This window comes from Hemitrygon akajei, chromosome 11 (assembly GCF_048418815.1).
Source record: "Hemitrygon akajei chromosome 11, sHemAka1.3, whole genome shotgun sequence".
In the NCBI taxonomy this organism is placed as follows: Eukaryota; Metazoa; Chordata; class Chondrichthyes; order Myliobatiformes; family Dasyatidae; genus Hemitrygon; species Hemitrygon akajei.
Genome location: NC_133134.1, coordinates 116184838 through 116212323, shown reverse-complemented (window position 1 = coordinate 116212323; position 27486 = coordinate 116184838). Strand labels below are relative to the sequence as shown.

At 43.8% G+C, this 27486-nt stretch overlaps 1 protein-coding gene across 1 annotated transcript in view; it reads right to left on the bottom strand.

Moving 5' to 3' along the window:
• Positions 1-26750, bottom strand: part of wfdc2 (WAP four-disulfide core domain 2) — a 29936-nt gene extending 3186 nt beyond the window's left edge. Inside the window, exons 1-3 of the mRNA XM_073061572.1 lie at positions 26563-26750; positions 7993-8130; positions 2019-2156 (exon numbers count right to left, since the gene is read on the bottom strand). Of these exons, the coding sequence (XP_072917673.1) occupies positions 2019-2156; positions 7993-8130; positions 26563-26662 (376 nt within the window). The 5' untranslated portion in view covers positions 26663-26750. The remainder of the gene's footprint in view (positions 1-2018; positions 2157-7992; positions 8131-26562) is intronic.
• Positions 26751-27486: the final 736 nt, after the last annotated feature.

Sequence of the window (27486 nt, the reverse complement as noted above, 5' to 3'; positions counted from 1 at the left end):
TTAGCCATCCTTTTACTGTTAATATATCTATAAAACTTCTTGAGATTTCCCATAACCTTCCCTGCCTTCACCTTCTTTTAGCCTTCATGATTTCCTCTTTTTTTTTCAAATGTTGATCAAGGGATTCACTCATTCCCAACCTTTTAAACACAATGTATGCTTTCTTCTTTATCTTGCCCAGACCCCTTAATATCACAAGGTTTCCTAAACTTAGCCATTTACTCTTCACCCTAACAGAGGCATGCTGTCCCTGACTCTAGATATCTCACTCTTATAAGCCTCTCACTTGCCATTTGTTCCTTTCCCTTCAAGCAGGCTCTCTCAATCAACCTCTGCTGGTTCCTGCCTAATTCCCTTAGTTAGCCCTGCTCTAGTTTAGGACCCTAACCTGTTGACATGTCCCATCTTTTAACATCACTATCTTAAAACTAATAGAATTATGGTCACTAGAGTGATAATGTTTTCTGACAGCCACTCTGTTCCTTAACCTGCTTTGTTCCCTAAGAGGAGGTCCAATATTGTACCCCACCTAGTCTAACCCTCTGTACATTGACTCAAGAAACTTACCTGGATGTATTCCACAAATTGCCTTTCAGGCCATTAACATTCTGGATGTCCCAGTCAATACCAGGGAAGTTAAATTTCCCGCTAATACAACTCTGCTATTCTTACAACCATGCACAATTTCTCTATACACCTGCTCCTCAGGTTCCTGCTGCTATTGGGGATTTACAATACAGCCCTATAGAATGAAGCTCTCCTTGTTTTTAAGTTTTATTCCTATGGACTCACTGGACAATCCTCAAAGAAGGTCACTTCTAAACACTGTTGTTTTGTCCTGTGCTGTCAAACAGGCAACAACCCCTTTTCACTTACCTGTATCCCTGTCACTCCTGTATCCTTGAATACTGAGCTGCCAGTCAAGCCCTTCTACCAGCCATGTTTCTGTTATGGCTATAACATATCAGCCCCCAAAACAAATCCAAATTATGAGATTGTCAGCTTTAATTATAATTTTAAAAGTCTAATTTTACATAGAAGTTTAAGGTGATTTATTTCAATCTAAAATCCATCATAAATTTGAATGAAGCTCATCAGAGAGGCATAAGCTTTAATTGTCTCTGTTAGATTGAAAAACTCCATTGAAAAGTATGACAAGAAAATTAGCCCAGCTGGAAATCTACAAGAAACATTAAAGATAAGAAGGAAAAGGCTTGTAATGTTACTAAAAAAAGCTTGAGGTCTGTGAAAATGTCAGAATTAACCACAGTGGAAGTAAAACAGCATTAAAGAAAGAAGGTGAATATAAACATAGGCTAGAAAGAAATTTGATTCGACACATTACCTGCAATTACAGCGGATCCCTTCTAGACTGAGATGGAAGAAATTATATTTGTGAATCAGGAAATTAAACTAATATAATACTTGAATATATTGACATGAAAGTGGTGACAGGGCTCGTAGAGAATGATAAGATTGGGTGCAGTCAACATGGACTTTTGAAGGGAAGTCATATTTGACAAATCTATTAGATGGATGTGGTGTACTTGAATTTCAGTAGGTCTTCTATACAGAGCCCCACAAGCTTTATCAACAATATCAGAGTTAGGAGTATAGTCAAATAAAAGTCAAAATAAATTCATTATCAAAGTATGTATATATCGCCTAACACTACCTTGAGATTAATTTAGGGGAAGTATATTGGCAGAGACTGAGGATTGACTATATGGTGAAAAGCAGGTTGTAGAAATAAATGGCATCACACACAAAATGCTGGAAGAACTCAGCAGATCAGGCAGCATTTACGGAAAATGATTTTCCATAGATGCTGCCTGAGCAGGTTTTCTTGTGTTTGTGATTAGGAATAAATGGACCATTTCCAATTGGGAGGCTAAGGTTGGGTTGCCATGGAGATAGGATCTAGGGTTATCACAATCTGGATCAGCAATTCAGATGGGGAGATCATCCGACTTCTATATTTTGTGCTCTTGGTGTAACCTGCTTCAGGTGTTGCCTACCTTGTTGGGGAGTGGTACATGTGTGTCCACACCCATTGCTGCAGCATTTCTCATCATCTGGGCAGTCACTGTCATCTGTACAATATTCAGCACATACTCCAACTCCTCTATGTCTTCGAGGACAGATCCCAGGCTTACCTACAGAAGTTAAACACATTGCAGTTGGAACTGGATCAGACTGTGAAGTACAACAGTAACCCACTCTCAAATATTCAGTGAAATAACTTGGCCTGCACACTTCTTGATCTGGTGCTCCTTGTTTCAAGGGCATAACAACAGAAGAATGCCCCGAACCCTTGTTCAACTCTTCTCCTTACTTTGATACTAGCTCATAAGTCTAGATTCATTAGTTTTAGGCATCACACACAAAATGCTGGAGTAACTCAGCAGCTGAGTCAGAATCTACAGAGGAAAATAGAAATGTTATGGGCCATGACCCTCCATCAGGACTGGGAAGGAAGGGGAGCAGAAGCCAGCAGAAGAAGGTAGAGTGCACATTTGCGATCAACTTATCCTCCCACTTTTATAACGGGGATAAGGTTTCTGTTGTCATTACATAATACCAACCAGCCTCCGTATCCAGCACATCATTCTCTGTGACTTCCACCATCTCCAAAGGAATCGTACCACATCTTCCTCCACCCCCTCCACTTTCCAGAATTGCTCTCTACATGACTCCCTCATCCATTCATCCCTCCACACTGGTCAGCCTCAAGGCACTTATCCCTGCCACTGTAACAAGTGCGACTTCTGCCTCCCTCACCACCATTCAGGCCCCGAACAATCCTTCCAGCCAAGGCAATGCTTCACCTGCGAGTCTGTTGGAGTCTTCTATTGTATCCAGTACTACTGATGCAGCCTCCTCTACATTGGTAAGAGCTGATGAAGATTGGGTCACCGCTTCGTTGAGCACCTTCACTTCCTCTGCCACAAAAGGCAGGATCTCCTGGTGGTTACCAACTTCAATTTGACTTCGCATTCCCAAACTGATATCTGTCCATAGTCTCCTCTACTGGTACAATGAGGCCAACATTGGGTTGGAAGAGCAACGCCGCATATTCTGTCTGAGGCCATGAATGTTGATTTCGCCATCTTCCAGTAATCACTCTCCCACTTTCCTGCTCTCTTTTTCCATTTTTCCATTCCACATTCTGGTTACCCTTACACTCCTTATCCTCACTTACTCAACACTTCCTTCTGGTTACCCCCCTCCCAGCCCCTTTCCCTTTCTTTCATGGTCTACTGTCCTCTCCTATCAAATTCCTTCTACTTCAGCCCTTTCAACATTCCACCCATCTCCTCCCAGCTTCTTATATCATTCCCTCCACCCACCCACCTTCCCTCTGCTCTTACCTATCAGCTGCCAGCTTGTACTTACCCCCATCTCCGTCTACCTTCATATTCAGGCTTCTGCCCCCTTCCTTCCCAGTCCTGATTAAGGATCTTGGCCCAAAATGTCAACTGTTTATTCCCCTCCAGAGATGCTACCTGACCTGCTGAGTTCTCCAGCATTTTATGTGTGTTGTTCAAGATCTCCAGTATCTGCAATCTCTTTTGTGTCTAGTTTTAGACATATTGCTTCTCCACTGAGTTTGTTTTACCTAGTTCAAGGTGCATCGTAAGTACAGATTGTGAATAATTAGATCAATTTTTGGTCCTAAAGGATCATCCAAGTTTTGATATAACGCTTTTGCTGAATGTTAAGGAAATAATGACATAGATTGGCAACTTGGCAATAGGTCAGCTCAAGTTCAAGTTTAATTGTCATTCAACCATATGTAGAAATACAGCCAAACAAAACAACGTTTCTCCAGGGCCAAGGTACAAAACACAGTATCAACAGTCACATATAGCACATATAATTATGACAGCAGAAAAAAAAATTACAAAAAAATATATAGCCTGAGTGTCATGGCCTATAGATTGATGGTGACTGGATGCTGTGCTGGAGCCACGTTTCCGCAAGAACAAGCTGCAGCAGTTCCTCATCTCGCGCAAGTGCAACCACAGATGAACGCAATCCGTTTTGTCTTCCCAGGGGTGAACACTGGAGGGGCCAGCTGCCAACCCAGTCCAGAATCTAGTGGCACACCAGCAATTCCGGCTTCTCAACAGGCAACCCTGAGGCCTGACGGTCTTGGCCGTACTACAACCAAGTCGACGCAGTTCCTTCTCTGTGTATCCCTTAATTATTACTAGAGAATTAGGGCCAATGGTCACGCAACAACAGGGTCTCCTAAAGGGGAAATGTGTCAGCACAAGGCCAAGAATATTATTCATGTGATTGAGCGCATTGTTGTGTGTGTCCCTAAAATTGTTTCAAGCAGTTCTTAAAAGCTTGCGATATTCTGCAGTGTGATTTAAAACATAGCATAGCTGGGCTCTCATGTGTAACACCATACTTCTTCAGAATCAACAGATGTTACTGAAAAACTCAAGCCCTAAGTTCTAGATATTCCCACAAGGAGAAGCATCCTCTTCATATTTAGCCAGCCAAAGCCCCTCATGAACTTGTATGAGGGGCCAATAAGTGCAGAATCTAATGTCTCAAAGGTGGAGGCCCCATGAGTGGAGGGCTAATGTTCTACCAGTGAAGCTGATGTCTCATTAGTGAGGAAGTGAGGAGGTCAATGTCCCACCAATAGAGGACTTACTGTTCCAGTAGAGATCCTTATATTCCATGAATGGGGGGATTCATGAGGAGGAATTTCTTTGGCCAGGGAGTGGTGAATCTGTGGATCTTGTTGCCACAGAGAGCAGAAGAAGCCAAGTCATTATGTGAATTTAAGGCAGAACTTGTTAGGTTATTGATTGGGAAGGGGGTTATGGGATACACAGAGAAGACAGGAGAATGGGGATGAGGGAGAAAAGGATCACTGTTGATTGAATGGCAGAGCAGGATTGAAGGGCTGAATGGCCTAATTCTGTACCTATTTCTTATGGTCTTAAGTAGAATCCCAATTTCCTCTGAGTAGGGAAACCGAAATCCCAAAATAGTGGACGTGATGTCTCATTCAAGTCAAAAACCTAATGTGTCAGAGAATCTGGCAATGAGGATGAATTGGAAACAGAAGAGACTGAGATGCTGGAACCTGGTATTAGGTGTTGATATAAAAATTGTGAATTCCTTTCCTGTCACAGATGTTGCTTGGCCCACTGATTTCTTTCAGCAGCTTGTTTGTTGTAATGAGGACAGGATGAGAATAAAGGCTGAGTAAGTTGGGGAACTATAAGACTATAGCAGGCTTCCAAAAGGGGTTCTCATCACATACGATTAAGGGACTGTGACTACAAGTGGAGTTTGAAGCAAAAGCAAATTAGATTTAGGGTGAATATGTTTAAAGTTGGGAAGCTATCACAAAACATGGGAAACAGAGTCCTGATGAAGGATCTGTGCCCAAACTCCTGTTGCCAGTGATGATGGAGACTATCGTTGCTGAAGAGGTTGGCTGAACACACTTCAGCTCACCCAGATACAGGAATGTAGCTTTGGCAGCATTCTAGTGCAATTTTTGGAGGATTCCTGTGTCAACACTGAGGAGCATAAGGCTCTTGATTACATTCAACAGCGTGTAGTATTGATATGTTGCAGACCTAGGCGAGTGCTCCATGCTCTATGTTCTTAAGACCTAATTTGAAGACAGGATGGCACAGCGTGCTGGTAAATGTGAACACATGGACTTGGCAAAACCAATTGATATATTTCCAGAGTGTGAAAAGACTGTTTGTCTTCCTGGTGATTACAAGGTTAGTCTGAACCAAGCAGTGGATGATGCACCATATCCACTGCCTATGTCCCAGGATCTGTATGTTGTTTGATGCTGAACTGTTCTTTTGAATCTTGGCAAGTGAAGGGTGTACCATCATGCTGGTACAGTCTCCAATATGATGGTGTACTCCCATCACATAGAGCAGCCAGGTGTAATGTTCTTTCTCAGTATGATGACCGGAATCGGAATTAATTTATTTTTGTCGTATGTAATGAGGCACAGTGCAAAGCTCACCTTGCATACTACACACAGAGATCAGTTCATTACACACTGCATTGAGGTATTACAGGGTAAAATTATCAGAGTGCAGAATAAAGTGTACCAGCTGCGGAGTAAGTGCAGTGCAGGTGGACAATGGGGTGCAAGATCATAATGAGGTAGGTTATGAGGTCGGGAGTCCCTCATGTTGTACTCATTCATCTTATAACATGGGGTAGATGCTATTCTTGTGCCTGGTGGTAAATGCTTTCAGGATTTTGTTTCTTCTGCCCAGTGGGATAGGGGGAGAAGATAGAATTTCCAAGGTGGGTGGGGTCTTTGATTTTGCTGGTTGCTTTACTGAGACGGTGAAAAGTGTAGGCAGAGTCCATGGAGGGAAGACTGGTTTCCTGTGATGTTCTGAGCTGTATCCACAGCCCTCCTCTGCCGTTTCTTGTGGTCACAGGCTGACCAAACCATGATGCACCCAGTTAGGATGCCTTCTATGGAACATCAATAAAAATTGGCAAGGGTCGATGGGACCATGCCAAATTTCACTATCCTCCTGAGGAAGTCGAGGCATTGGTGAGTCTGGATCACGGCATCTATGTGGTTAGACCTGAGCAGTCTATTGGTGAGTCCTGTTAGCAGTCCTAGGAACTTGAAGCTCTCAACCTCAGCACTGTTGATGTAAACAAAAGCACGTGCACCTACCTTCCTGAAATCAATTACCGGTTCTCTTTATTTGCAGTTTTTGAAATTAAGGTTGTTGTCATGACACCATGTTATTAATCGCTCTGTTTCCTTCCTACACTCTGACTTAACATTACTTGAGCTTCTCCCCACTACAGCGGGACCATCTGCAAAATGGTAGTTTTGGAGTTAAAGCAGAACGTGGCCATGCAGTCACGAGTGTGCAGGGAGTAGTGTCGGGGCTGAGGGTGGGGCTTTGCAGGGCACCAGTGTTGAGGGTAATCACGGCAGAGGCATTGCTGCTTATCCTCCCTGACTGAGGTCACCAGGGACCCAGCTGCAGAGGGAAACCTCCAATTCTCAGAGCTGGGTGATGAGTTCGCTGAGAATTATAGTACTGAAGGTAGAGCTGTAGTCAGTAAACAATCATCTAACTTCTTTACTGTCCAGTTGCTCTAGAAATGAGTGTAGGGCCAGCTTATGTAGACCAGGTGAACCAAAGCAACTGACACTAAACATTTATGAAAAGTATGTGAGTGTCGGACATTCTACACAAGATAATTCAGCCCCAAAGATCTCCCAGGCTATCATTGCTGTGATTTACACAGTATCCTTCATTATCACTTTGACCATGGTGATATACCAAGTTTCAAAGCAACAGTGAAGGACCCTAGGGTTTAGGATGTGTACTGAGATGATCCCTGATGCAATCTGTGATGCACCTCCTAAGAATGTTCAGCAACGGTGTCTGTTGTCTTCCTAAATATAATCATTTGGTTGGTTCTAAGTGTGTTCTCAGATATTAAGATAGAAAGGTGTAGACACTTAGAGGACCTCATGAATCACTGCGTTAATATGAAGGAGTTTAGAAGAATGAGAGGTGGTATCTCATTGAAAGTTACAAAAAACACCTGACATGGCTTGACAGGTTGCTAGCCAACTTTCCTGAGGTATCAGAAAACAGGAGTCTCACACTCAAAATGAGATATTGGCTATTCAGGACCAAGTTAAAAAGGAAAATCTCCATCCGAAGAATAGTCATAGTTGCAGTACAGTTACCAAATACAGTACATCCAAGGCAGAGATGGAGAGATTTTAGCTCTGAAGGGGATCGAGTGATGTCAGATTACTTCAGGAGGTGACCTTCTCCTGCTGCGGTTGCTTCTGTTCTTACTCACAAGTGTGTTCACCGGGTGTTTTCTGTGACTTCATCCAACGTGTGTTCCAAAGTGCAAATCCATATTTTTACGAGTTATGGAGACCAGGCTTGTTCTCCTGTGAATGAAGTGAGGGGTGAGGTGAGAAATACTTACTGAATGCTGGGGGCACACAGACTGCACCACAATCATACACGCAGCACTTGTCCGGGCCAGGGCAGTCTTCATCACACTTGCATCCGCGCTTTGACACCGCTACCACCAGTCTCCGTGGACACCGTCCAGATTTAACCGCTGCCAGACACAAAGCACACAATAGAGATTCTCCACATATACTGAGTATCACAAACTATATAAGGTAATCATGAGAGATTTAGCTTAACCAATACGAACTGGAGATCACAGAGACCTTTAATGGAACACAGTCTGAGTCGGAGACATCAAAGGGTCAATAGAATGTGGTCAGGGCAAGAAGCAAAGGAAACATCCCAATTCAATGGAAATTACATAATCTTGAGACGTCCCAAAACATCTTACACTCATTGAAACACTTTTGAAGGACAATCACTGTTGAATTCATTGTGAGCAACTATTTCCTCCTCTGGAATTTCACACAAATTGCGCTGAGTTAAAAACAGGAAAAGCTGGTCTTGTGATGTATGTTGGAAACAAATACTGTATCATTCCAGTGCAGTGGAAAGAATTTCCCTGTTATTGTTATTAGCAGAATTATTGTGTCCAACTAAATTGGCTCCTCCGACAGGGCCACATTCCGTAAGTGTATCAGCCAAAGTAATGTCCCAAACCTCCAGAGTGGGAAGGAATCATGACAGAGGGTCTGACAAGGACAGAGTCCTGCAGTCAGCAGATCGAGTAACAGAGTCATAGAGCACAACAGTACAGAAACAGGCCCTTCAATCATCGAGTACATGCTGAACTATTATTCTGCCTAATCATATCAACATTCACCTGATCCATAACCCTCCATACCCCTCCCATCCATGTACATACCCAAATTACTCTTCAATGTTGAAATCAAACCCACATTACTCTTCAATGTTGAAATCAAACCCACATCCACCACTTTCATCGGTAGCTTGTCCACACTCTCACCATGCTCTGACTGAAGAAGTTCCTCTGAACAAAACTGGCCTCATTATCAAGGGCCTTCGTGCAGGAAACAGGTTGGTCAGTGTCAGGAAGCCCAACTGCGGTAAAACCAGGGTGGACAATGTTGAAGGGTATTAGTACAAACTTGATCTTTTTGTGCATTCATTTCTGGTCACCCATGTTGAGGTTTTGGAGAGGGATGCAGAAGAGGTTAGATAGATAGATAGATACTTTATTCATCCCCATGGGGAAATTCAACTTTTTTCCAATGTCCCATACACTTGTTGTAGCAAAACTAATTACATACAATACTTAACTCAGTAAAGAATATGATATGCATCTAAATCACTATCTCAAAAAGCATTAATAATAGCTTTTAAAAAGTTCTTAAGTCCTGGCGGTAGAATTGTAAAGCCTAATGGCATTGGGGAGTATTGACCTCTTCATCCTGTCTGAGGAGCATTGCATCGATAGTAACCTGTCGCTGAAACTGCTTCTCTGTCTCTGGATGGTGCTATGTAGAGGATGTTCAGAGTTATCCATAATTGACCGTAGCCTACTCAGCGCCCTTCGCTCAGCTACCGATGTTAAACTCTCCAGTACTTTGCCCACGACAGAGCCCGCCTTCCTTACCAGCTTATTAAGACGTGAGGCGTCCCTCTTCTTAATGCTTCCTCCCCAACACGCCACCACAAAGAAGAGGGCGCTCTCCACAACTGACCTATAGAACATCTTCAGCATCTCACTACAGACTAGATCTCCTAAAGTCCACCACCATCTCCTTGGTCTTGGTGATATTGAGACGCAGGTAGTTTGAGTTGCACCATATCACAAAGGTTCACCAGAATGCATCCTGGATTTAGAGGGCATGTGCTGTAAGGAGAGGATTGGATAAAATGGCAGAAGCTTAGGGGAGATCTGATAGAGGTATCTAAGATTATGAGAAGCATGGATAGACAGCCAATATTTTTCACCCAGGGTTGAAATGATTAATACCAGGGGGCATGCATCTAAGGTGAGAGGGGGTATGTTCAAAGGAGTTGTGTGGGGCAAGTGTTTTATAGAGAGACTGGTGGGTGCCTGGATTGCAGTGGCATTGGTAGAGGCAAATACAGTAGAGGCATATGAACATAAGAGCAAACGGAAGGATATGGACATTGTGCCGAGGTAGGGATTCGTTTAATTGGCCATTTGATTACTAATTTAGTTAGTTCAGCACAACACTGTAGGCCGAATGGCTTGTTCCTGTGCTCTACTGTTCTCGTCCTTGCTAATGGTCCAGATTTTGGAAGGTAATGTTCCAGCAAACAACTCATTTCACTGTGTCCAATTACCGTCAGTCAGAAACATTTATAAATGGATTCAGTAGGGTCAGGAGCTATGTATTTACTAATCCTTGTCCAGCCTTGTTATGGTCACCGTAGATACCTGCAGGATCCTGTGTCACGAGATTTGCTTTCAGTGCAGGGACATGGAAGCTGAGTGGAAACGGACGTTTAGTTTAGGGAATACACTGAGTGAAGGCACCTGCCTCTGAAATTCTCCCTGTTCTTTTTTTTATGTGTAAATCACAGTGATTTTGAATTATTTTTGTGCACACTTCCTGTCGGTCTCACCCTTTGGAAAACTGGACAGGGTTTCAGAGTACAATACACCTAGCTCGGATGTCATATCTCTGACACATTTCTTGCACAATATGACGCCAAGATACACACTGCTCATTCTTTCCAGCAGAAACCTGAGCTGAGGATTATGACACACATCTTCAGGTTTCACTCACAGTTAAACAAAGAGCACCCCAGGCAATATGGGAGACACTCCCTGAGATAAGTGGCCCAGTGTCCCTCAGAGCACTGATGCCTCTACATTCCCTCTTATTTCCTGATCTTCTTGCAGCACTGCTGCAGACACCAGGATCTTTCCACAGGGAAAGGCAGTTCAATCCTGTTGGCGCCCGTGGTACTGGGGCCACTCATGGAAAGCAGCTGAGCTGAGATCACACCATGACTGAGGGATCTCAGCTTCAGATTCAGATTTATTCATCAACACATGCAGTGAAATGAGTTGTTTGCATTAATGGCCAACACACTGGAGGTGGTCTGCAAGTGTTGCTACATGTGCCAGTGCCAACATAGTATGTCCACAATGCTCAGCAGAATAACACAGAACACAACTGAACAAGCCCCTTTCCTCTCTCTCACCCACACACATGGATAATCCTCCAGCAGTAGGACAGGCCTCTAGGGTTCAAAGTTCAAAGTACATTTATTATCAGATATATATATGTTACATATACAACCCTGAGATTTATTTTCTTGCCAGCATACTCAGTAAATTCAAGAACCATAACAGAATCAATGAAAGACCGTACCCAACAGGGCAGGCAAACCAATGTGCAAAAGACTACAAACTGTGTAAATACAAAAGAGATAAAAAGAATAATAAATAAGTAATAAGTATCGAGAACATGAGATAAAGAGTCCATTGGTTGTGGGAACAGTTCAGTGATGGGGTGAGTGAAGTTATCCCAGTGGTTCAAGAGCCTGATAGTTGATGGATAGTAACTGTTCCTGAACCTGGTAGTGTGAACCATAAGGCTCTTGTATCTTCTTCCTGATGGCAGTAGTGACTAAGGAGCATGACCTGGGTGGTGGGGGTCTTTGACGATGGATGCTGCTTTCCTGTGACAGCGCTCCATGTAGATGTGTTCAATGGTAGGGAGGGTTTTAACTGTGATGAATGAACCATATCCACTACTTTTTCTAAGATTTTCCATTCAAGGGCACCAGTGTTTCCATACCAGGCTGTGATGCAATCAGTATACTCTCCACCACACATCTATAGAAGTTTATCAAAGTTTTAGATGTCATAACAAATCTTTGCAAACATCTAATGAAATAGAGACGCTGCTGTGCTTTCTTTGTAATTGCACTTGCGTGCTGGGCCCAGGGCAGATCCTCTGAAATGATAACACCAAGGAATCTAAAGTTGCTGAGCCTCCGATGAGGACTGGCTCATGGACCTCCAATTTCCTCCTCCTGAAGTCAATAATCAGCTCCTTGGTCTTGCTGATATTGAGCACGAGGTTGTTGTTGTGGCACCACTCAGCCAGATTTTCAATCTGCTTCCTATGTGCTGATTGTCACCACTTTTGAGTCGGCCAACAACAGTGGCACACTTACAGTGAATATGGTATTGGAACTGTGCTTAGCCTCACCCTTATAACTACAAAGTGAGTAGAGCATGGGGCTAAGCACACAGCTTTGTGGTGCTCCTATGCTAATGGAAATTGTGGAGGAGATGTAGTTGGCAATCTGAACTGACTTGAGTGAGGAATTGAGAATCCAATTGCACATGGAGGTATTGAGGCCAAGGTTTTGAAGCTTATTGATTAGTTTTGAGGGGATAATAGTGTTGAATGCTGAGCTATAGTTGATAAAGAGCATCCTGATATATGTATGTTTGCTGTTCAGATGTTCCAGGGTTGGGTGAAGAGCCAATGATAACCCATCTGGGCTGGATACTCTCTGTGAGTTCACCCTCCTGAAGGATATTCTCACGTCAACCTCAGAGACTGAAATCACATTGTCATCAGGGACTGTGGGAGTTTGTGAAGCTTTCTCTATGTTTTGATGGTCAGAATGAGAATAGAAGGCATTGAGATCATCTGGAAGTGGAGCCCTGCTGTCATCTATATCGCCCGAGTTCACTTTGTAAGAGGTAATAGCATTCAAGCTTGGCCACAGCCATCAAGTATTCTTCATTGATTCAAGTTTAGTCTGGAATTGCAACTTAGCCCATGAACTGGCTTTCCGGAAATTGTACCTGGACTTCTTGTATTTTACTTGGTCTCCAGGCGTGAATGCCACTGATCTGGCTCACAGAAGATTGCAGATCTCATGGTTCCTCCAGGGCTTCTGGTTGGGGAAGGCTCTGAATGATGTTGTGGGGACACACTCATCTATGACTTTTTATAAAATCCATGACTACTGTGGTGTATTCATTCAGATCCTCTGGTGAGTCCTTGAACACAGCCCAGTCCACAAACTCGAAGCAATTCCTTAGCTGCTTCTCTGCCTCCTGCAACTGCCTTTTCATTGTCCTTGTCTCTGGAGCCTTACTCTTTAGCTTCTGCCTGTATCAACCCAGGACTATTCCAAAACGCAGCCATTGGATTATGACTTCTAGACTTCTGATTGAGTTTGGGTTATGATCTTCTGTATCAAACCCTGGACTATACTGGGGGTCAAACACTGAGTGCACCAACTGACCAGTCCACAAGCCTCCTGCTCGCAAGGACATGCACCGACCTGGAACAACACAACAACCAGAGATGGCCTTTGTCCGCACATCCACGTCGCTGGCCTTTTGATGACTGAGCCGAGGTTTGGACTCCGGATGTCCTGCGTCCCATATCTACATCGCTGGCCTTTTGACCGCACAGTGGAGTCCTCATTTTCGGATGTCCACATCACTGCCCTCGAAACATGGGTGTGGAGCGAAGGGTTGACCTCTAACTCCTCCATGTCCCTGTCCCTAAACCCTAAACTGACCCGTAACTCCCTTCTCTCTCCCCAAAACCATTCTTACGAACTTAATAAAGCACTTAGTCTGAACCACAATCTCAACAGAGACTGCAGCTCAGTGCCATCTTGAAGTGACGCTGAGTGCTGCTAGGCCCTGCCCAGCCCAATCAACAACACATGTTAACTGTGCTGCTCTGCTTCCCCATCACTATATGAGGGAGGGAGGAGGATGGTAGATGCCAGTGTGAAGGAGGAGGATAGTAGATGCCAGTGTGAAGGAGGGAGGAGGATGGTGGATGCCAGTGTGAAGGAGGGAGGAGGGTGGTAGATGCCAGTGCAAAGGAAGGATGGCAGATGCCAGTGTGAGGGAAGGGGTATGGTAGATGCCAGTGTGAGGAAAGGAGGATGGTAGATGCCAGTGTGAGGGAAGGGGTATGGTAGATACCAGTGTGAGGGAAGGAGAATGGTAGATGCCAGTGTGAGGGAGGGGGTATGGTAGATGCCAATGTGAGGGAAGAAGGATGGTAGGTGCCAGTGTGAGGGAGGGAAGATGGTAGATGCCAGTGTGAAGGAGGGTGGTAGATGCCAGTGTGAGGGAGGGAGGATGGTAGATGCCAGTGTGAGGGAGGGAAGGTGGTAGATGCCAGTGTGAAGGATGGTAGATGCCAGTGTGAGGGAGGGAGGATGGTAGATGCCAGTGTGAGGGAGGGAAGGTGGTAGATGCCAGTGTGAAGGATGGTAGATGCCAGTGTGAGGGAGGGAAGGTGGTAGATGCCAGTGTGAAGGATGGTAGATGCCAGTGTGAAGGGAGATGGTAGATGCCAGTGTGAAGAAGGAGGATGGTAGATGCCAGTGTGAGGGAAGGGGTATGGTAGATGCCAGTGTGAGGAAGGATGGTAGGTGCCAGTGTGAGGGAGGGGGTATGGTAGGTACCAGTGTGAAGGAGGGTGGTAGATGCCAGTGTGAGGGAGGGGGAAGGATGATAGGTGCCAGTGTGAGGGAGGGAAGATGGTAGATGCCAGTGTGAAGGTGGTAGATGCCAGTGTGAGGGAGGGAAGATGGTAGATGCCAGTGTGGAGGAGGGAGGGGGATGGTAGATGCCAGTGTGAGGGAGGGAAGATGGTAGATGCCAGTGTGGAGGAGGGAGGGGGATGGTAGATGCCAGTGTGAGGGAGGGAAGATGGTAGATGCCAGTGTGACAAAGGGAGGTTGGTAGATGCCAGTGTGAAGGAGGGAGGAGGGTGGTAGATGCTACTGTGGAGGAGGATAGTAGCTGCCAGTGTGGGGGGAGGGAGGAGGATGGTAGGTGCCAGTGTGAGGGAGGGAAGATGGTAGATGCCAGTGTGAGGGAGGGAGGATGGTAGATGCCAGTGTGAAGGATGGTAGGTGCCAATGTGAGGAAGGTGGCATATGCCAGTGAGGGAAGGAGGATGATAGATGCCAGTGTGAGGGAAGGATGGTAGGTGCCAGTGTGAGGGAGGGAAGATGGCAGATGCCAGTGTGGAGGGAAGATGGTAGATGCCAGTGTGAGGGAGGGAGGATGGTAGATGCCAGTGTGAGGGAGGGAGGATGGTAGATGCCAGTGTAAGGGAGGGAAGATGGCAGATGCCAGTGTGAGGGAGGGAGGGAGGATGGTAGATGCCAGTGGGAGGAAGGGAAGATGGCAGGTGCCAGTGTGAAGGAGGGAGGAGGATGGTAGGTGCCAGTGTGAGGGAGGGAGGAGGATGGTAGGTGCCAGTGTGAGGGAGGGAGGATGGTAGATGCCAGTGTGAGGGAGGGGGTATGGTAGATGCCAATGTGAGGGAAGAAGGATGGTAGGTGCCAGTGTGAGGGAGGGAAGATGGTAGATGCCAGTGTGAAGGAGGGTGGTAGATGCCAGTGTGAGGGAGGGAGGATGGTAGATGCCAGTGTGAGGGAGGGAAGGTGGTAGATGCCAGTGTGAAGGAAGGAGGAGGATGGTAGATGCCAGTGGGAGGAAGGGAAGATGGCAGGTGCCAGTGTGAAGGAGGGAGGAGGATGGTAGGTGCCAGTGTGAGGGAGGGAAGATGGCAGATACCAGTGTGAGGGAGGGAAGATGGTAGATGCCAGGGTGAGGGAGAGAAGATGGCAGATGCCAGTGTGAGGGAGGATGGTAGATGCCAGTGTGAGCGTATTTCAATTGACACCTGTACCAACACCAACAACAAACAATCCAATTGAAGCCGATGACTAGGTTGATAACCACAAAAATTCCTTAATATATCTACTTACATTGACACTCTCTGATAGATGCCAATACATATACTGACACTAATACCTACATGGATAATGATGTCTATATTGTAGACCCAAGATAGGTAGCAATATCAGAACTGACTTCAAAATAACCCATCTGCACATTAACATGTAGATTCTTCACTTGTTACTAATTTCTAAATTGATACCATTGTTTGCTAATTATACAATTTATATTTGCCCCAGTTCTTTGATAATCACAGTATCGATACTGAGACTGTTTCTCCCCAGTAGGACTAACTTTAACAATGTCAACAATATACCATTAGTGACTGAGTAAGTTAACGGATAAAGCCTCCTCCAAAGAACACTGACTGAGATACTGGTACAGTGGTCAAGTTACCAGACTAGTAATCCAGAGATCCAAGTACAAATCTCATTTCAGAATTTAAATTCAGGTAATGGTCAGGATTTTTAATATATATAACTTGGCGTCTGTGATGACAACATAAAACTACTCTTTGAGGGGGATGGAGTTTGCTGTCTTGACTCAGGCAACAACATCCAGCTAAAGATCTGCCCTTCAGAACTAGTAGCAATTATAGCCAAGCTGTGCCAGTGCAGTACAGTGACAACATTGGCATCTACCTAACAACATGGAAAATTGCCCATTGTCCTGTTCACACAAAGCAAGACAAGTACAGTCCAGCCAGTTTATGCCCCAGTCTTCGGTAAAGTGATGGAATTGATACAGAATTATCAAATGGTACTTGGTAGTGCAGTGGTTAAATTACTGATTAATCCACAGGCACCAGTACTAATTCCACTGCAGCCCTGCAGTTAATAATCTAGAACAACTAGTTCTGACAATGACAACCACAAAATCTAATGGATTGTCATGAACTTCCTTGGCAGAGGAAAATCTGGCACCCTTACCTGATCAGTTCAATATGCCTTTGCAATTAAATTAACTCTTAATTGGCCTGACAAATTTGTGAAGCTGGACCATCTCCACGTTCTCAAGGTCACTCTGGGATAACCAGCAAGTGGTGGCCCTACAGTGACAGCCAGACTGAAAAAATGGTTAAATTTTTAAAAAACCTTCTCATCAATGACCTAGTTCAGATTTTGCAAGGACCACACAGCTGCTGACCCTGCTATAGTGTTAACTCAAACTTCAGAGTACCAGGGATAGGATAAAAGGGTTGCATTTGGCCCCAATAAGGAGCATTGATAGCAGCAAAGTCACTGGGTATCAATGGCCCTGTATTGACCATGGTTATTGGTCAATAGTCTCAGTGCCAGGGCATCACAATAGGACTTCCTCAGGGCAGTGTCCCAGTTCAACAATGATCTTTCTTGGTCAAAAAGTCAAAAGTGAGACTAAAATACATCTGATTGCTTCTTTATTAGGCACACCTGCTTATTAATGCAAATATTTAATCAGCCAATCATGTGACAGCAACATAATGGAAAATTGTACACAGATATGGTCAAGAGGTTCAGTTTTTGTTCAGACCAAACATCAGAATGGGAAAGAAATGTGATCAAAGTGATTTTGACTGCGGATGATTATTAGTGCCAGATGGGGTGGTTTAAGTATCTGAGAAATTGATGATCTCCTGGGATTTTTATGCTCCACATTGTTCAGAGTTTACAGAGAATAGTGCGTAAAATGAAAAGCATTCAGTGAGTAGCAGATCTGTGGGTGAAAATGACTTGTTAATAAGAGCGGTCAGAGGAAAATGACCAGTTGAAGCTGACAGCTAGGGACAGTAAGAGCAGTGTGCAGAAAAGCATTTCTGAATGCATGACACATTGGACTTTGAGATGGATGGGCTACAGCAGCAGAAACCACAAATGTACACTCAGTGTATTTTAAAACCTGGTGATGCTAGAAATGCAGTGTGCTGGGTAATGGCCTTGAAGGGAGAAACAGAAGTAATGTTCCGGGGTGTTTGCTAACAAATGCACAAAATTCAATTCCATTTTCAAGTCCATAAAAAATGGAACAATTGATGTCTACATGGATACGGCCACTCTGCAAACAAAAATTCAAAGTTTCTACTTTTATTAGCAATCTCTTTTTTATCACTAATTTTTATTGCAACACCAACAAATTACATTCAATACAACCAGTTGCCAATTACATTTTGACTTTTTAACCCAGCCATCCCCCAACCCTCATTCCCAACCCTCGCTCCACCCCTCTCCCCTCCACCAACCAACTGAATAGTAGTGCATACACAGACAGAGCATTCCTATTTTAACAGAAGATCTTTTAATTAGATATCAAATTTGTCCACATTAAGATTGTGTTTGGTCATGCATCATTTACTCTTGCTGATGATAATTCCAGGTAAGAAATGTCCAAAAAACTCTGAAGTCAGTGAGTACTTGAAATATCATGAGGAGGTTTCCAATGCTGAACTACAATCTTATTAGCTGCAGTCAGGCCTGCCAGCCAGATTTTGTCTGTTTTTTTCCGTAAGGGAAAGGTGGGAGTCATCATTTAGAAAATGTACAGCAGGGTCCATTGGTAATTGTACCCCCATTAGTTCTGTAAGAGTACTGATAACCTTCCTCTACAAACCAAAAACCCCTGGACATTCCCATACAACATGTATAAAAGAGCCAACAGTTTTGTGGGGGCAGAATGAGCAATATGGGTCAGGAACCAGCCTCATTTGATGTCTAATTCTTAGTGTTAGATATGCTCTATGTCAAAATTTCAAGTGTATATACCGATGATTTGGGTTTTTTCGAAGTACCAGCAGTATTATCCCAAATCGCATCCCAGTCTAAGTCTTGTCCCAATTCAGATATGTCCCTATCCTAGGCTTTTACTCCTGATGTGGGCATATACTTCTGGGGGTTTAATTTATCATAGATATATGACCCTATCTGTCTTGGAGCACTCTGTATCCAACTTAAAATGGGATGTTCCTTTAAATCTGACCCCCCCTGGGAACCCCGTAGGCTTTACAAGCTGATCTTACTCTAAAGTAGAAGAAAAGAGAGTGTTTATCAATATTATATTGAGATACCAGTTCTTGAAAGCTACAGATAGTACTTGCCCCATTAATATCTTGAAGAGTAGTAATACCTTTATCCTCCCAAGTTCTGTTAGTGAATGATTTCCCCCAAGATAGAAGATGATTATTGTTCCATAATGAAGATGATTTGCACCGTACACTTTTAAATTTTAGGAATTTTTCTGCTAAACGCTTGTAGCATATGGGTTAAAATTGGACCGTAATACAAATCACATTTTTTGGTAGACATACTTATAAGGAGAAAGTCCTTCAACCTTATTGGTGCTATTAGCTGTTGTTCTATATTTTTCCATGATGAAACTTTATCCTCCTCCATCCAATAACTAAGACTTTTTAATACAAATGCCCAGTGATACAGTTTAAAATTTGGACATGCCAATCCCCCATCCGACTTTCTGAATTGTAGAGCTGACCACTTTACATTGGGTCGTTTTCCATTCCAAACATAGCATCATACTAAGGAGTTCAGTTTTTGCCAATATCCTGCTGGAGGTGCAAACGGGATCATTGAGCTGATAAAATTAATGTGGGGTAAGATGTTCATTTTAATGACTGATATATGGGTTGGGTCTGATGCTGGCAGGTGTCTCCATCTATTAATATCTTCTATTTTTTTCAAAATTAAAGAGTAATTTGTGTTAGCCACAGATGATAGGAAAGTATTAACTTTAATACCCAAGTAGAGGATCTCATTTGTAACGTTAATCTGGGGAGGGAGAGACACCTTACTTTTATCTGTATTAATCAGCATCAGTGCTGATTTTGACAGATTAACTTTGTATCCTGAAAGAAATCCAAATTGCTTCAGTGTTTTTAAAACATAGGGGAGAGTTTGTTGAACATTTGCCATATAAACTAATGTGTCATCTGCATAAAGTTATATTGAATGTGATGTTGTACCTATTGTAATAGGGGAGATCTGAGGAGAGTTTCTAATTAAATGTGCAAGCGGTTCAATAGATATAGTAAAAATTACAGGAGACAGAGGGTCCCCTTGTCGTGTGCCCCATCCTATGTCAAATAACTCTGAGAAACCTCCTCCCACACATACCCGGGCTGAGGGATTAGCATACAGTGTTTGAATCATATTGATAAATTTATCGCCAAACTTGAATTCTTTTAGAACTCTCCAAAGGTATGGCCATTCAAGGCAATGGAACGCTTTTTCAGCATCTAGAAGTAGCCGGCCACAGGCAGGCGGGATTTTATGTGTTACACTCAGTATGTGTGAGAGCCGACGTCAGATGCGAGACGTCCCCTGATAAAGCCCGTTTGATCTGGGCTAATTATTTTCCCACTACTGTCTCAAGTCTACTGGCTAAGACTTTGGAAAATATCCTGAGGTCGGCGTTTATCAAGGAGATTAGACGGTGATTGGCACACTCCAAGGGCTTAGGTATAATTGTGAGCAGGGCTGTGCTTAGATCTCTATGGAAAGCACTATTTCCAATAGCATAATTTAATGTGTCTAACCATACTGGTCCAATAATATCCCAAAGTGCTAGGTAAAGTTCCACAGGTATGCCATCTATACCTGGCGTAGGGCCCTTACTTGTAGCTTTGACTGCTTTGAATAGCTCAATTGAATAGTAATAGGAGAGTCAAGAGTTTTGGTGTCCTCTAATGACAACGTAGGGAGATCTAATCCACTAAAAAAATCGGCGAAGTCATTCTCAGAAAGAACGGAGCCACTTGTATACAGTTCTTTAAAGTAATTCTTGAATGTCTTATTTATTTCCTCTTTTGAAGATACTACTCCACGTTTAGCACAGGTATAGACCTTTTAGCTCCCTGTTGTTTGAGTGTTATTGCCAAAGGATGGCGCGGTCTGCTGCCTTCTGCATAATACACACACACACACACACACACACACACACACACACACACACACACACACACACACACACACACACACACACACACACACACACACACACACACACACACACACACACACACACACACACACACACACACACACACACTGTAATTCAGTTTTTTCCCCATATTTATCATGTATTGCATTGTACCGGTGCCACAAAGTTAACAAATTTCACAACATATGCTGGTGATATGAAACCTGATTCAGATTCTGAACTCTGCCCTGGTTACAATGCTCTCTATTGTATTTGCTGGTACTGTTGTTTTCCTTCACTGACAGATTACACATGCACAGGTCCCAATTTTCCAGGCTGAATGAACCCTTTCAGCAATTTCTCCGAAAGTCACGATTTTCTCTAATTGCAGCTGTTTTCTGCATTTGTTCAGTCTGGGTGGGTTACTCCCTGGGCCCCAGACTGACATTTGCCTTCAGTGCCACTGAAATGAGACTCTGTGTCGAGTCTGAACACATGTTGCTATAATTGAATCTTGGTTGATTTGAAGTCAAAGCATGAAACAGATGCTCAGTATAAAGCCACAACTAACAGTCTAGCTGGAGGGGAATGTGTGTTAGGGACAAGGTGAGATGTGGAAAAACACACACAATATGCTGGAAGAACCCAGCAGGTCAGGCAGCATCTGTGGAAAGGAATTGACAGTCAATGTTTTGGGCTGAGACCCTTCAACAGGACATTTTGTATGTGTTACTCTGGATTTCCAGCACCTGCAGAATCTCTTGTAATTACACAGAGTGAGACAACTGCCACCGTGTCACAAATACCCCCTCCCCTTGCCCCGCAGCCTGAGGTAACTTTGAGAACCTCAATCTGCCACTTGGTGTATTTCTTGTCTTCTATTTCACCCTTGAAAGGAAAAGTAAAGCCTTTTGCATTTCTAGTGCAGACTCATCACTGGAGTCAAATGGGAAGACCAGTGACATGAGCCTTACACAAAATGGTGGACTAGTCAAGCAGCATCTGCAGAGGAGAATAAACAGTCAATGTTTCGGGCTAAGACCCTTCATCAGGACTCTTCAAAATCTCCTCCAGCATTTTGCACGTTGGTGCTCAAGATTTCCAGCATCTGCAGAATCTTTTGGCCTCTGATGTGTCAATGACAAGACTTTGCTTTAAGGAAAATGTGTGGGTATCAGGAGTTTCTGATCTCCACCATCCCTATTCAGCAGGAAGTACTCTTTATCTATGAGGAAGAAGTAAATAACTTGCAATTAAATAGCTTCTATAACATCCTGATGGGCTTTACAAACAAGATATTTCAGGAGTGTAGGCATTTAGGTAATATGGAAGATATTGAATGCGGTGCAGCCAGATACGCTGGTGTTTTTGGTAAAGCTATTACAATGTGTCAGTGACTAAAGGCCCAGATACTGATGCAGAGCAGAATAGAACCACTCATAGGGAGCTGTGTAAGTTACAGCCATGATATCACACAATAGAATCACTCATTGGGCACACAGCCGTGATATTACAGAATAGAATCTCTCATAGGGAGCTGTGTAAGTTACAGCCATGATATCACACAATAGAATCACTCATTGGGCACACAGCCGTGATATTACAGAATAGAATCTCTCATAGAGTGCTGTGTAATTTACAGCCATGATATCACAAAATCGAATCTTTCATAGGGTGCTGTGTAATGCACAGCCATATTAGAAACCTACAGCACAATACAGGACCTTCGGCCCACAAAGTTGTGCTGAACATATCCCTATCTCAGAAATTACTAGGCTTACCTATAAGCCCTCTAATTTACTAAGCTCCATGTACCTATCTGAAAGCCTCTTAAAAGACCCTATCGTATCCGCCTCCACCATTGTTGCCGGCAGCCCATTCCACGCACTCACCACGCTCTGAGTAAAAGACACCCCTGATATCTCCTCTGTACCTACTCCCCAGCACCTTAAACCTGTGTCCTCTTGTGGCAACCATTTCAGCCCTGGGAAAAAGCCTCTGACTATCCACATGATCAATACCTCTCATCATCTTATACACCTCTATCAGGTCACCTCTCATCTTCCGTTGCTCCAAGGAGAAAAGGCCAAGTTCACTCAACCTATTCTCATAAGGCATGCTCCCCAATCCAGGCAACGTCCTTGTAAATCTCCTCTGCACCCTTTCTATGGTTTCCACATCCTTCCTGTAGTGAGGTGACCAGAACTGATCACAGTACTCCAAGTGGGGTCTGACCAGGGTCCTACATAGCTGCAACATTACCTCTCGGCTCCTAAATTCAATTCCACGATTGATGAAGGCCAATACACCGTACGCCTTCTTAACCACAGAGTCAACCTGCGCAGCTGCTTTGAGCATCCTATGGACTCGGACCCCAAGATCCCTCTGATCATCCACACTGCCAAGAGTCTTACCATTAATACTATATTCTGCCATCATATTTGACCTACCAAAGTGAACCACCTCACACTTATCTGTGTTGTACTCCATCTGCCATTTCTCAGCCCAGTTTTGCATCCTATCAATGTCCCGCTGTGACCTCTGACAGCCCTCCACACTGTTCACAACAACTCCAACCTTTGTGTCATCAGCAAACTTACTAATCCATCCCTCCATTTCCTCATCCAGGTCATTTATAAAAATCATGAAGAGTAAGGGTCCCAGAACAGATCCCTGTGGCACACCACTGGTCACTTACCTCCATGCAGAATATGACCCATCTACAACTACTCTTTGCCTTCTGTGGGCAAACCAGTTCTGAATCCACAAAGCAATGTCCCCTTGGATCCCATGCCTCCTTACTTTCTCAATAAGCCTTGCATGGGGTACCTTATCAAATGCCTTGCTGAAATCCATATACACTACATCTACTGCTCTTCCTTCATCAATGTGTTTAGTCACATCCTCAAAAAAATTCAATCAGGCTTGTAAGGCACGACCTGCCCTTTACAAAGCCATGCTGACCACTCCTAATCATATTATACCTCTCCAAATGTTCATAAATCCTGCCTCTCAGGATCTTCTCCATCAACTTAACAACCACTGAGGTAAGACTCACTGGTCTATAATTTCCTGGGCTATCTCTACTCTCTTTCTTGAATAAAGGAGCAACATCCACAACCCTCTAATCCTCCGGAACCTCTCCCATCCCCACTGATGATGCAAAGATCATCACCAGAGGCTCAGCAATCTCCTCCCTCGCCTCCCACAGTAGCCTGGGGTACATTTCGTCCAGTCCCGGCAACCTATCCAACTTGATGCTTTCCAAAAGCTCCAGCACATCCTCTTTCTTAATATCTACATGCTCAGGCTTTTCAGTCTGCAGCAAGTCATCACTACAATCACTAAGATCCTTTTCCATCGTGAATACTGAAGTAAAGTATTCATTATGTACCTCAGTTATTTCCTCCGGTTCCATACACACTTTCCCACTGTCACGTTTGATAGGTCCTATTCTTATCATCTTGTTCTTCACATACTTGTAGAATGCCTTAGGTTTTCCTTAATTCTGCCCACCAAGGCCTTCTCATAGCCCCTTCTGGCTCTCCTAATTTCCTTTTTAAGCTCCTTCCTAGTAGCCTTATAATCTTCTACATCTCTAACATTACCTAGCTCTCTGAACCTTTTGTAAGCTTTTCTTTTCTTGATTAGATTTATTAGAACCTTTGTACACCATGGTTCCTGTACCCTACCATAACTTCCCTGTCTCATTGGAACATACCTATACAGAACTCTACACAAATATCCCCTAAATATTTGCCACATTTTTTCCGTACTTTTCCCTAAGAACATCTGTTTCCAATTTAAGCCTCCAATTTCCTGCCTGATAGCCCCATAATTTCCCTTACTCCAATTAAACGCTTTTCTAACTTGTCTGTTCCTATCTCTGTCCAATGCTATTGTAAAGGAGATAGAATTATGATCACGATCTCCAAAATGCTCTTCCACTGAGAGATCTGACACCTGACCAGGTTCATTTCCCAATACCAAATCAAATACAGCCTCTCCTCTTGTAGGCTTATCTACATGCTGTGTCAAGAAACCTTCCTGAACACTCCTAACAAACTCCACCCCATCTAAACCCCTTGCTCTAGGGAGATGCCAATCGATATTTGGGAAATTAAAATCTCCCATCACGACAACTCTGTTATTATTACACCTTTTCAGGATCTGTTTCCCTATCTGCTCCTCGATATCCCTGTCACTATTAGGCGGCCTATAAAAAACACCCAGTAAAGTTATTGACCCCCTTCCTGTTCCTAACCTCCACCCACAGAGACTCTGTAGTCAATCCCTCTATGGCATCCACCTTTTCTGCAGCTGTGACACTATCTCTGATCAACAGTGCCACGCCCCCACCTCTTTTGCCTCCCTCCTCGTCCTTTCTGAAACATCTAAAACCCGGCACTTGAAGTAACCAATCTTGTCCCTGAGCCATCCAAGTCTCTGGAATGGCCACAACATCATAGCTGCAAGTGCTGATCCACACTCTAAGCTCATCTGCTTTGTTCAGAACACTCCCTGCACATCTCAAGCCTTTGGTCTGAGCGCGTCCCTTCTGTATCACAGAATAGAATCCCTCACAGGGTGCTGTGTAATTTATAGCGTGATATCACAGATTAGAATCTCACAAGGTGCTGTGTAATGCACAACCGTGATATCCCTATATCATCATACTTTCTCATACTTATCTAATAATGCCAAGCTGCTGTGTAGATCGTGTGTGAATTATTACATTGCTCAAGGTGTTCAATAACTGCAAGCTGTTCAGGCTTCACAAACTTTCCTTGTATTTCCATGTTGATGTAGAGAGGAAGGGCACCAAGAGATGGGCAGAAAAGGGAGAGAGGGAAGCTGGCAGGAAAAGGGAAGATATAAGGCAAAAAGGATGTAGAGGGAGTTAAACAGGGAAGTTTGAGAGTGTAAGAGTCAGGAAAACAAAGGGGAAAGAGATTTTAAAAAACAGAAAGGGAAGAAGGAGGATAAATAACAGAGGCAGGGACTAGACAAACGGGGATGGAAGGGGGAAGAGGGTATATGCAATGGACCCCAAGTAAAGCTGCATTAGGAGTACAGTGGCAACTTCAACACCATCCCTCTACCCCACAGGAGTGTCATGCGGATTTAACAGAATGACAGCTAGAAAACAGAAGGTGACTGGGTTAGTTGATTGAAATTTTCAGGATGGAAGATAATCAATGGAGAAAAGTTATAGTTGTGAGTTGAGGAATCCAACAGTAGGGGTCAGGACAAAAAATACCAGAGTGAGATATTCGAGGGAAGAGTTGGCAACCATTTGTATACACCGATGGCAGGAAGGAATCAGAACTGTCTTCAGCATGTGCTAGTGATGTCAATCTTAAATCAACATTCAATATAGTGATCAACTAATCACGGTTATTAATAGTTATGGGTGGGGTTAGCTCATAATTAATCATGAATTCTACACACTGCAACAGGCTGAAAGGGCCAGCAGAGTAGCCTGCTTCTGTTCTTATTTTTCTAAAGTTATGAAAGGTAGAGAGTGAATTGAACAGCAAAGAGAAAAGGAGATACTGCCTACTCTGCTGAGTCCCTGGGCATTGTCTGTGTGTGTGTGACTCAGAAAAGGAGACCGACAGGAAGAACAGACAAAGAGAAAATAAGTTAATTTGAAGAGAGAGAGAGTGATGCAGAAGGAGACAGACATAGGCAGATAGAAGGCAGAGAGTGGGGAAGATGTGGGGGAAAGGGTAAATCAAGCCAAACAGAGAGGGTAAAGCAGCCAGGGTTGTTCTGATGGTCATAGACTAGGAATAAGACCTAGCCACTGACGAGCAGCTGAAGTTGAATACTCACAGAAGCCAGCAGCATTTAGCTGCCTGCTGAAGGTGAAAGGAATTTACATAGAATGGGTTTCTCACGGTACTGTTCAACTCGAGGGTAATAAGAATGTCTGAGACATGAAGAGAGTGGTGAACTCACCCGTGGAGTTGTATCCTTGGGCTGAGGTTGAACCCAGCCACAGTACGATAGTGGCAAGGGTGAGGACCAGGACGAGACGGTCGGGAAACCATGTCCTCATGTCCAGGGGTGAAGGAGCAGCAGCAAGTGTGATGGCGGAGACACAGGGAATGAAACACGTCTGTAACCAGTCTGGTGAGGGTAGATCTCATTACATCAAGTATTTCAAATATTCAGCCTGGGACCTAGCCAATACCATACATAATGTCTGGGCAGAAGCTTAATGCCAGTTAGGATTTAAATCTGTTTCCAATTTAACTGTATCCCTCCAGGGTCCTAGTGCTGCCAGTATAGCCTCAGAATATGTAGTCATGTGTTTGGTTAAGATTTTGTCTGCAGAAGCTTTCAGAATTGCCATTCTTGGCAGTGGAAGAAGTACAAAAACATTTACAATGAAAATCCTGGAGCTGAGAGGTTCTGTTTGCCAAGATAGTTTGAATAGGCTGAGGCTCGTTTCCCTAGCAAAAAGAAGGCCCAGGAGTAATCTGAGAATGGTTAAATGGTGAAAGAGTTGATATCAGGGAAACATTTCCACAAACTGGGGAGCAGAGCAGTGGATCATAAATACTGGTTCTGCTCTGAGTGGGCTGTTGGTGGGAGTGATTCTCTCTGGGGCAATGAGGAGACCTTTTCCTCCAGTTCAGAGGATACAGTTCTGGGCATCACTACCAGGAAAGGAAAATTACTCAGGGTCATCATGTCATTGAGAGCTTCTGATCTTTTCTTGGCATCACAATGAACCAAGTTTGTCAATCAATTCCTCCCCAGTGATGGTCTCCTCACCATCTTGTAACATGACATACCAATTCTTGTACTCTGTGCTCTGTCCAGTGAAGGCAAACATACCACTCGCCTTTGTCACCAGCTTGCCTTCCTAGGTTGCTA